The following is a 12,274-nucleotide window of genomic DNA, read 5'->3' on the forward strand; positions in this document are numbered from 1 at the left end:
CTTCCCAGCATGAGCATTATTAAGGCCGTTGCAAAATTTATCGACTTCCGTGTTTTTGCGAAATCACAGGTTCTTGAACTTGAGTTGGACGTCGACTTTAGGTGACGTTGCCTTGACGGCAGCCATGCTTGTCGACGCTGCACCCCTAGACATAAAAGTGCCTGTCGTCCCCGACAAGTCACAGTTCTCTTAAAAATTCCAAGTGGAAAGGTTATAATACCCCATAGCATCAAGATGAATAGTGTCAAGTGCTTTAAGTGCGGAATTGCTGGACATGTTTCACGAAAGTGTCCCTTCGCTGAGTGTGGAACATCTACCAACTGCGGAATCTGTTCGAGATCTCGTCGATTTCGACCTCGACCAACAGTATCCGTCTCTGCAGTTGTCAAAAGATGTTTTACTTGTGGTGAATTTTGAATTGAATTTTGAGATGTTATTTGGGGCATAACACTTCACTAAATTTTTTCGGGAATGTATGATCCAATGCCATGCATGAGGAAGAGGCAGGTAAACAATATTTTATATCTATATTCCAACACTTGTTCCTTGTTTATATTCCCTATTCCTCTATTATGCGTTGAAACATTAATTACATAATGTTGAAATTTATTCTTTATTCCTTGTTCCTAATGTTTGTTCTCAATTCCCTGTTCTTTTTGATTGTGCGCCGGCCCTTATACCTCACCAACGGCGAATCACTTGACTATTCGCGACCGCAACGTAGATGTGGGAGCCATCAAGTGGTCTCTCCACTAACTACTCTTGGCGGGCGACCAATGAGATCACTGGATTCTCTTCGATTTCATTTGTTGAGCTCCATCATTGGTTCTCTCCGAGGTATCTGATTGGTTGCCCCCCAAGTGTAGTTAGTTTAGAGACCACTTGGTGGCTCCCACATCTACGTTGCGATCGCGAATTCCGAACAATTTCGGGTAAAGTCACAGAGGATTGACTAAAGTAGAGGCTCAGTTCTGTAGGGGCAGGTGACCCCAAGCTGAAATAGTAAGTGCCCCATGGGAGGGATGGCGCCACGGTCGATTTAGGCCTGTGAAAAACATCAATCTTGTAATTTTTGAATAATTAAATATCGTCAATTCAAATATTCAAATTGTAACTATTTCATCAATCAATAAAGTAGGACGATTGACGATTACTTGGGCAATCGACAATTTAGGGTAGGAAGATTGACGATTACTTGTGTAATCGAAAATCCTCTTTCTAAAATTTGAATTATTCACTTAGTAGTAAATTTACAGTTACATATTAAAAAATTTTAAATATTGCATTATTCGTAAAAATCAGATTATTAACATTATATTATTGGAAAAATTGAATCAACATATTTTAAACCTTCAATAATGTAAGGATCAAATTTGTGTAATATTACAGAAATTTAATATTGATGGTGATCTCTGATCCCAATTAGGGTGGGAGGGGGGGGGCTGAAATGAATTTTCCAATCGGGGAGCCCCTCCGGGCTCGACGGCGGAGAACCGTGCGGGGCTACTCGGCGCTTTGAAAATTCATTCCTCCGCTCCTTATTGAAATTAAGGAATGAAACCGCCGTCATTTCTTGAGAATTCGATTCTCGATCGATCAGCGTCGGTTTCATTAACCATGTTTTTTTTCACTTCAGCATGAGACTCGGAGATGCTAGCGTGTTATAATATAAGAGCTTGCATTTGAGCCCCATTTGATTGTAAATTTCCGAAATTTTCACAATGTTTTTATTATTTAAACTTTGCAGGTTTATATTTGAATGACAATCAATTTTCCATCATGTAAAGGATTTGTCCGATTAAGGGATGAAAAAAAAGCAGTTCGACAGAGAATTAAATTTGCCATCAATTAACCCTCTTTCATCCCTTAATCTCAATTAGTAGGGGAGAAGTGAATTTTTAATTACCGGGAGTCACTGTGCGCCACAAAACAATTATTTTTCTTACTGCGCTGTGATTTCCATGACAGTTTCTTCTATTTTTTACAGAGATTAAGGGATGAAAGAGGGTTAATTGATGGGTAATTTAGGTCTCCGTCAAACAGCTTTTTTTTCATCCCTTAATTTCAATTAGGAGGGGAGAGGTGAATTTTTAATTACCGGGAGTCACTGTGCGCCGCGAAACTATTATTTTTCTCACTGGCCCATGACTTTCATGGCAGTTTATATTTTTTTGTTACAGAGATTAAGGGATGAAAGAGGGTTAATTGATGGGTAATTTAGTTCTCCGTCAAACAGCTTTTTTTCATCCCTTAATTTCAATTAGGAGGGGAGAGACAAATTTTTAATTCGCGGGCAAATGGTGAAAAGTCACTGTGCGCCGAGAAGAAAATTATTTTTCTCACTGGCCCATGACTTTTGTCGTAGTTTGTATTTTTTTGTTACAGAGATTAAGGGATGCCACGGGGATCGATTGATGGGGAAGTTAATTCTCCATCACACCGTCTGTGTTTCATTTCTTAATATTAATTAGCCAGCAAATGAATCACCTGAAAAACATTAAGAACATGTTGAGAACGAGGAGGGCATAAGTTCCCCTCCGAAACTATCTCTGTGACAGTGGGACTGCTACTGCCGAGTTACCGGCACAGGCAGTTCGCCCAGCCGTCAGATTCGACCGTGGCGCCATCCCTCCGTTGGGGTCATACTATTTTTGGCTTGGGGTCACTTGAACCCCGAGATCTGAGCCGCTACTTTAGTTAATCCTCTTTGCCGTCTACAACGACGTGCTTGCTTGAAAACAAACGTTAAGGCCCGGATGGAGGCAGCGTTGCCAACCATACCATAATTATGGTACCGCTACCATAATTTCACATCAGATACCATCTACCATAAAGAGTNTTCGCCCAGCCGTCAGATTCGACCGTGGCGCCATCCCTCCGTTGGGGTCATACTATTTTTGGCTTGGGGTCACTTGAACCCCGAGATCTGAGCCGCTACTTTAGTTAATCCTCTTTGCCGTCTACAACGACGTGCTTGCTTGAAAACAAACGTTAAGGCCCGGATGGAGGCAGCGTTGCCAACCATACCATAATTATGGTACCGCTACCATAATTTCACATCAGATACCATCTACCATAAAGAGTTCTATGGTATCCCTAATTTTACCATAATTTCTTGTTTCGGGGAGGAGACCACAAAAAATGCTTGTTTTTTAAAATTCTTTATTCTGCCAATGAATCATCCGGAAATCCCTCGTCATCTGGCAACTGATCACGGAATCCCGAATCATTTTGTATTTGGATGAGCTATTGGTCAATCTCGTCATCAATCTCTCTTTCCCCTTTCATCTAGGCGTTATTCATTCAGACTAACATCAAGATTTTCCTCCTCATCATCATGATCAGACCCAACTATTGGTTCTTCAACTTCATCCAGATAGACATCCTCCACTTTTTCATTGTTGACGTGGTGAATGAGATGAATTTGAGCCAAGAATAATCCAGGAGCTATAAATATTTTCATTTTACTGTGTGCTTGTATTCGATTATGTTTATTCTCCACCTAGTTTACCCTTCCAGACATCGACAGTACCGCTCCTAGTAATTTCTTCTGTTTGATTGAGTGTTCAAAGAACAGAAAAAAATAGGATTTTGTGTGTTTCATTTCAATTTTCCGAAAAAGGCACTTTTAACGTGGATACCATAATTTGAACTGAAATACCATAATTTTGTTACGTTGGCGCCATAATCGCCTACGTTCAGGTTGGCAACGCTGGATGGAGGTTCCACAAGAAAGAAGGCCGCCATGACCTGGCCATAGCCATCAGTGGCCCCGTCCTTGGGTCGGCTCTGGCCGTTCCATGATTTTTTCAGGGCTTTTCCATGGCTTTTCATGGCAAATTGGATTCATGGCCGCCTTCCATGGCCTTTCATGGATGGCCATGGAAGGTGGCCATGAAAGACGGCCACCATGGACAGCCATGGAAGGTGGCCATGAAAGACGAGCATGGAAGGCGGCCATGAACCCAAATCCATGAAAAGTCCTGGAACGACTATGGAAAGGCCATGGAACGGTCATAACCCTCCATAACCGGGCCATGGCCAGAGCCACTGATGGCTGTGGCCGGGCCATGGCGGCTTGCGTACATGCAGCATCCTTTTTATCCGTTCCCGGTATATCCAATCATCTAGATATGGTGGATGAATACCCGCACTTGTTATTTATTCCACACACAAAAGAATACATAAATCCCGGAAAACGAAGTTACGCGACAATTCCACATTATTATTCTATTTTTTAATTGCACTTTCGTTATCATCTGATGAGTATTGGCAAAATATGAAGGTCAGAACGAGCTGGCGGTCGACTATTTTGTCGTCGCACCAGGAGACAGATAATCATTTCAGATAGTGTCGCCGTACATGATGAGGGCGCTCAAATCTGAAAAGACTATCTGTTTCCCGCCGCGAAACAAAAACGTTTTTGACATTTTCTCTTGAAATTATTTGTTGTCAAGATAAATGCATAATCAACATAAATCTCGACCTGAAGTTATGAACAAGTTCTATCAGCCTACTCTGAATACTTCACAAATAAATCAATACAATAAATTGGGTGAATTCTTGTTTTATTTTTATATTCTTCCGTTTTACCATTACTGGATTAATCATCGCTCAAGGGTTTCTGGTTAACCCTTATTTTGACCAATTCCACCATTTTGCCCCACATTCCCCAAAAATTTGATGAAAACGATAAATTTTGAATTTTTGAAACGTTCTTGAAACAAAAAATAACAATACCGATACATCGGTTCGTCGATTTTTTTTCAAGAATCGGTTTTCTAAAATCGATTTTGCTCATTAATATCGATTTGGACGATTTCGATGTTCCTTTTGATATCGCGAATTCCTCACCCCACCCGTCACGTACACTACGTCGCACTTCTCACCTCATTCGCGCTTTCGTTCCGGATGTGATCACTTATATAGGCAAACTGATGAGTCCGTTCCCTTTGTAACTACCCCCACTTTAGCTAATCCCCACGCGCACCCCTATCTCCCACCTCTGAAAACGATGAGAACGGACTCGTCAGTCCGACAGTACATTGCGTATCTCTGTCCGCTCCATTTCTGTAACCTTTTGTCTGCTTATTAAATCTAAACTATCGTATGGCTCATTATATTCGACTCATTACTTTTCTCAGTGCTTTCAGTTCCCTTGTTTATTTTCTGACTTTTGTGTACATTTAATAATTAATTTAGTGACAATATATTGTGTTTTGTGGAAAACCACATGGGAAGTGATTTTTTTGGACCCCCTCACGCACTGCCGAAATAGTATATTTTGTCATTCCGACCGTAAGGCAGCGTTTCACGGAAATTCTAATTCTCTTAGAATTCTTTAATGCCTAAAGGAAGTTAGGCGGTGTATGAGGGGAATTTGAGAGTGAATTTCTGTTGTTCCCGGTAGCTTAGTCGGTAAGAGTGCCCGGCGCGTATCTGGGAGACCCGGGTTCGATTCCCGGCTGGGTGAAGCGGAAATTTTTTCGTGAAACGCTGCCTTACGGCCGGAATGACAACATATACTATTACATCTTACCCGTCCCTCATATATTCCACCAATTTCAGATACGGCCTCAAGTAGTGTGCAATAACAATTACGAATCAAATTTTTCATCACGCTGTGATGAAAAGTGAACTTTTCGGTACGCTCCGCGTGCCTAAAAGTCCAATTTCCGCCACATTGTGATGAAAAATATTGTTCGTAACTCGTGAAAAAATGTTTTTTAGCACTCGTTACGAAATATACTATTTTAAATTCAACTCCTACACAACTAATTTCTTTTTTTTTTATAACAAATTACACCATTCATGTAAAATAGCTGGAAAACTGTGTCTGAAAGAATCGGAAATATATTTTAAATATTTCAAAAATAATTTTTCTGCCTATGTTACATGAATGGCGATCTTCAACAATCGATCTTCAATACATGAGAAATCTCACTCTAATAGCCCGTAACTTTTGAAGCTCATAGTAGTCTCCCCTTAAATAATTTGATCACGATTTCTTGCATCCCATTGTTTTTATTCGTTTTCCATTCGGCTATTGAGTGATAATGGTACTGGAGGGGTGGATAATGAGAAAACCGTTGAGTGAAAATTGCTGACAAGATTCTTAAAAATGTTTGCTAAAAGATGTAAAGAAGCAAATTTTCTTATTCTCAACTATTTTAAATACTTGAGAATAAGAAAATTTGATTTATTTGTTCTTTGTTTTAATTTTTCGAAGGCGATATGGAGAAATATAAGAATATATACTTTTTTCATTTCTTTTAGAAATTGGGGTATTGATTTGAGTAAATTAAGGTTCTGTAGAGGGGTTCCTTCTCCCTTTTACTGGAGGTCACATGGGCCAGTGGCACGATGGAAGAAAAACATTTGGATCTCATGGAATGTTGGATCTAAACATGAACTCATTTCCGGCCATGAAAATAGGTTGAGATTTAATGTTGTGTGTATATCTAAATGGAGTTCAAAATATGTATTCATGGAAAATGAAACATATGCTACTATACTCTAGGCTTTAGCAAAAAATTCACGAAGTATAGTGAAAAATGAAATATTTTCGTTTCATTTTACCTCAAATATTGGATTTTAAACAGATGTACTGAGTTTTTTACTATAATTTGTGAAGGTTTCAGAATAAATTTCTCAAAGCCTCTTTTTTTCAAAAGAATTGAAAACAAAGTAATCTACAAATCTATTTTAAACTCACAATTCTTCCCTATTTTCGTACCAATTTAATTGAACAAAATCTAAATGAATTTTATTTTAGCGAACATGTCAGCAAACTTACATATTGAGAGAGCAGCAGGGTGGAATTTCCATCCTACGGCCAGTTTTAAGCCACTGTAGTAATTCTTCAACTGCAGATATGCATGGGTACGGTGTCGCGCCAAGAGTCATGATTTCCCACAGCAGAATTCCGTACGACCATCTACAAAAAATATTTTCCATGAGAATTAACGCTTTTTTTTATCACATCATAATTCAATGAATATCATAATTCAATGAAAATTCTGTTGAAAATGAAACAAGTTGATAAATTCGGATCCCTCTGCCATGATAGAAAAAATGGGAGAATTGAGTTCACGAGGCCTCTTAATCGATAACATTTCTTAACAATTAACGAATAGGATCCTTTTATCAGTATACATAACTCATCCTCTTGAGTGTGCAAGTCTCTATGTGCTTCTCCATAGAAATTCTTACAGAAATTTTTATAGAAAAGACAATCGAAATTAGCAATCGAATTTTCATAGACTTTCGATAGGGACTAGCTGATAGTTGTACTAGATTTTCGTTTGGATTTCTAATTTGTGCCATCTTGGGATCGACACGTATTCTTCTCTGACGTGACTGCACTGATAGAATAGTTTAGTCTAACCAAACGAGACTTTTCAACTATTACCACGATTCGTTAACGTGATAACAGTTACGATTCGTGGTAACAGTTAAGAAGCCTCGTTTGGTGCAACTGAATCGTTCCACCTTTTCTATCAGTGTACTGAATTAACTAAGCCAAACTTAGAAGAAATACTTACACGTCGGACTGAGTGGTATAAACCCGATCGAAAAGTGCTTCCGGTGCCATCCATTTGACCGGTAATCTGCCATCAGTAGTTTTTCTGTAGTAGTCATGGCAGTGGATATCCCTAGCCAGTCCAAAGTCCGCGATTTTGAGCACATAGTCCTCCCCAACGAGAACATTTCTCGCAGCCAAGTCTCTGTGTATACATCTTTTGCTCGAGAGGTAGTCCATTCCTCTGGCGACCTGGAAAGCAAACGACACGAGGTCCTTCTGCGTCAGGGTTTTCCTTTCTGGAGGCATCTCTCCTATCGTTGGCTCGTAACCTGATGAGGGTCGGTGTTTCCTCAGGAAATCACGGAGATTACCGTGCAATGCGAATTCAACGACTACATAGAGGGGCCCTCCCTGGGTGCAGGCACCTACGAAATTTATTATGTTACCGTGCTTTCCAATCATCTTCATCAGCTCCATCTCGGAGACGAGGTCCATCATTTCTGCATCTGTGTGACCCTCTACAAGTGGAATACAATTAATAGATAGTTGAAGTTTTTTTCAATAGTAACGACGTGGCAAAACAGTGATAACTTTTATAAACTTTTGTAGCTATAAAAGAACTGTTCAGGAATGTTTTTACTTCTATGATAAATCTTGAACATCAATCTTCAACTGAAACTAGCTTATTTTGATAGAAGATATGCATAAACTGTTGATAATTAAAAGAAACAAAGTAGGAAATATTCTTTCATTACATTGCATAATAATAATCCGATAAAATTTTTCGTCGCCGATTTAAATTCTTTGCTATTTCTTTATGTATTCTAGGAAAATGTGAGGATAGGAATTGAATTTATGGGTATTGCTTCATTATTTGAACAAAATTATCAATTTTAAAATTTTCCCTAGACATTGACAAATGACAAATTCTGTTTTCATGTGGATCTCGTTTCTCTTCCTCAGAGATTATAGGGGAGATGAGCAGGGCCAATGTAAAGTGTTCGACAGCAAAATTCGTAGCGGTGGCACATGGACTACGATGGAGCGTACGGAACTGTTGGTATGGTAGGGCCCGAATATAAATTTGTCGATAACCGGAAAGGGGTTCTCAATACGGTAGCTCCTCGCATTTTGTAATAATTGTCAGGAATGTAAAATCGAACATATTATAATCAATAGTATAATGAATGCACAATCTAATGATCTAAAAGTCTTTTCCTTTTTCTCGACATATTTATCATTGACACGTAGGTCAAAAAATTCATAGAAAATCCCAGCGCTGTCGCTGGAAAACTCTATAGTTTTCCAGTGATTCTATTGAATAATTGTGCAGATTTTGTTTTTTCTTATTTACTATAGTAATGTTCGATTATATATATTTATTCCCCCCCTGAGTGAGAAAGGAATATGTATCGCGCTCGCTCCCACTCATTGTCGTCTCCGTCGCACTGTCACGTGCCCGTCCTCCACCAAAATTAACGAGTGCGAGTGAGAAAGAAAATGGAGAAGAAGGAGAGAGAAAACATTCCAACTCGTTTGAAACGGTTGGAACGTTTTCGTTGTTCTCCAGCGATCTACACATAATGGGATTAATTCAATAATAGATTAATGAATAAGATTTTTCGCAGATTATTGCGAGATTTAGATGAATGGTTTGCCTCCTTCAGTGACCATCAAAAATTGTCTCCAATCGACAATATCTTCCGATGAAATGAAACGATGTGAATGAATCAAGTATCAATTTGAATCTTTAAAAAATTAATCCAGAGTGAAAAAAAATCCCGGCATTCCACTCTGAGATTTCTCTCAGAGAAATTGTCTGCGTATACCGAGAAAAAAAAAACGTTGTTCCTAGGAATCGATGTGTCTTTTTTAGGCAGCTGCATTTCTGAAATGCAATGAGCAAGCAATGTTAAAATTAAGTCATTTTGTAAAAAATTTCCAGTGACATGATCCTGAAAATCAAAGGAAAGTTTTGAATTCAGGAATGATGTCTGTAGGTTTCAGTAATATTTTCGCGGAAATTCCGGGAACATTTATTGGGAATTTTTATCGCGTTGCCGTAATACGGAAATTTCAAGGAATTTCGTCATTGCAAATTAAAAATTTCTATAAATTTCAGTCCAATTATATGTGTACGTCCACGTGAAAAGGGCCCATTTTATCGCATCTAATTTCCGAGATATTCACGTTTTTATCTCCACTCCATTTATCCTATTATTAAATTGATTTTTTGATCTTCTATACGGACGTCACACGGAGAAAAATAAATCGGTAAAAGTCTTGCGATCGCAAGGAGTTTCCCGACGATCCCCATTTTTCATGCACGAAGAACAATGAAGCTTTTTGGAATCTTCGGGAAATTCTATCCTATCCTACTCAAGTAGGAGCGAAGGAATGAATTTTCAAAAGCGCGGAGTAACCCCGAACGGTTCTCCGGCGTCGAGTGAGCGCGGAGGGGCTCCCCCGATTAGAAAATTCATTTCTCCCCGCCCCCCTAATTGCGAAGAGAGAATGAACGCAACACCTATCGATCGAGAATAATATTCTCAATAAATGACAGTGGTTTCATTCCCTAAGTCTCTATTAGGAGAGGAGGAATGAATTTTCAAAACGCGCAGTAACTCCGAACAAGTTCATCCCATTCAAAAATTAGTTTCTCCCCTCCCTAATTGAGATGAAGGAATTAAATCAAAGCGTACAGATTGAGAATTGCATTTTTAATAAATGACATCGGTTTCATCTCTTAATCTCAGTTAGAAACGGAGGAATGAATTTTCAAAAGCGCGGAGAAACCCCGAACGGCTTTCCGACGTCGAGTGAGCCCGGAGGGGCTCTCCCGATTGGAAAATTCATTTCTCCCACCCTAATTAAGATGAAGGAATGAAACCGATGTCGATCGATAGAGAATTAAATACGCAATAAATGACAGCGGTTTCATTACTTAATCTCAAGTAGGAGCGGAGGAATGAATTTTCAAATGCGCGGAGAAACCCCGAACGGCTCTCCGGCGTCGAGTGAGTCCGGAGTAGTCCAATGAACGAAGGTCTAACATACGAATGTTTGCTAATCAGGCTCCATTTTTGAAACAATTTGTGATTTGGGCGTATGAAACTAATAGCGGATATTTAAGGTTCCCCCAGTTTGGGTGGGGGTTGAAAAAGCCAAAAAACTACCCCTGAAAAGCGTTTTTTCGAAATGACTCGTGAATAACGCGCTGTACGTCCAAAAACATAATATACAAAGTTGTAGAGCTCAAAATTCTACACTAAAAATGTTTGGGGCACTTTACCCCTATTCCCAACCGTTCATCCCCCAGAGCCGCGTGAAGATCAGATGGGAAAAAAAAATGTTTTCCATTTAAAAAATTGAAGTTAATGAATTTTTTTTTTTAATTCGGAATATCAGTGTTTTTTTTTCAATAGCTTGTTTATTTATTCAGAGCGAATTTAATATATGTTGCTATTTATATCTTGACATTGAAACGATGAATTTCTTTTTTTTTTTTCCATATTTTTTATTAGAACATTTACCACAAATTTTATCTTGATTGTACCCGCGAATCTCCTATGGATTCAAAGTTAAACGCAATTTTCTAGCTCCAACCCCTAAATCCGGCGCCGGGAATGAGAACCTTTTGTGCGAGAGAGAAGTCTCCGTCTCGCTCCCACTCACAACAGCATTGTTGCGACCATTTGCGCATGTGCGCGCGGGCCTGTGGAACATCACGGACTGAATGCGAGAAAAAGAATCATTTGAGGTTTTTCGTCAGCCGTTCGCTCTCTCTCCCTCTCACTCTCTCTCTCGCACTCTCTCTCTCACTCTCTCTCTCTCGGATGAAAAAAAGGCTGTTTGACGGAGAACTAAATTACCCATCAATTAACCCTCTTTCATCCCTTAATCTCTGTAAAAAATGGAAGAAACTGTCATGAAAATCACAGCGCAGTAAGAAAAATAATTGTTTTGCGGCGCACAGTGACTCCCGGTAATTAAAAATTCACCTCTCCCCTCCTAATTGAGATTAAGGGATGAAAAAAGGGCAATTCGACGGAGAATTAAATTCTCCATTAAGTAACCCTCTTCCATCCGTTAATCTTTGTAACAAAAAAATATAAACTGTCATAAACCTCAGGGGCCAGTAAGAAAAATAATTCATTCGCAGCGCACACTGAGTTTTCACCATTCGCCCGCGAATTAAAAATTCACCTCTCCCCTCCTAATTGAGATTAAGGGATGAAAAAACGGCAGTTCGACGGAGAATTAAATTCCCCATCAATTAACCCTCTTTCATCCCTTAATCTCTGTAACAAAAAAATATAAACTGCCATGAAAGTCATGGGCCAGTGAGAAAAATAATAGTTTCGCGGCGCACAGTGACTCCCGGTAATTAAAAATTCACCTCTCCCCTCCTAATTGAGATTAAGGGATGAGAAAAGGGCAGTTGATGAGGAATTTAATTCTCAGTAGAACTGGCTGTTTTTCATCTCTTAATCTCAATTAGGAGGGGAGAAGTGAATTTTTAATTCGCGGGCGAAAGGTGAAAAGTCACTGCGCGCCGAGAAGAAAATTATATTTCTCACTGGCCCATGATTTTTGTCGTAGTTTGTATTTTTTTGCTAGAGAGATTAAGGGATGCAACGGCGATCGATTGATGGGGAATTTAATTGTCTGTCGAACTGCCCTTTTTTCATCGCTTAATCTCAATTGGGAGGGGATCGGTGAATTTTTAATTACCGGGAGTCACTGTGC

At 39.3% G+C, this 12,274-nt stretch overlaps 1 protein-coding gene across 1 annotated transcript in view; it reads right to left on the reverse strand.

Annotated features, from left to right (window-relative positions):
• The window catches only part of LOC107045702 (fibroblast growth factor receptor homolog 1), a gene marked incomplete at its 5' end in the record, with an annotated part of 21,898 nt that extends 13,855 nt beyond the window's left edge, over nt 1-8,043 (reverse strand). The window contains 2 exon segments of the mRNA XM_015268035.1: nt 6,797-6,937; nt 7,545-8,043. Coding sequence (XP_015123521.1) covers nt 6,797-6,937; nt 7,545-8,043 — 640 coding nt within the window.
• Nucleotides 8,044-12,274: the final 4,231 nt, after the last annotated feature.

The sequence above is a fragment of the Diachasma alloeum genome, unplaced genomic scaffold (genome assembly GCF_001412515.2).
Source record: "Diachasma alloeum isolate Michigan unplaced genomic scaffold, Dall2.0 Dall_scaffold_01060, whole genome shotgun sequence".
NCBI lineage: Eukaryota > Metazoa > Arthropoda > Insecta > Hymenoptera > Braconidae > Diachasma > Diachasma alloeum.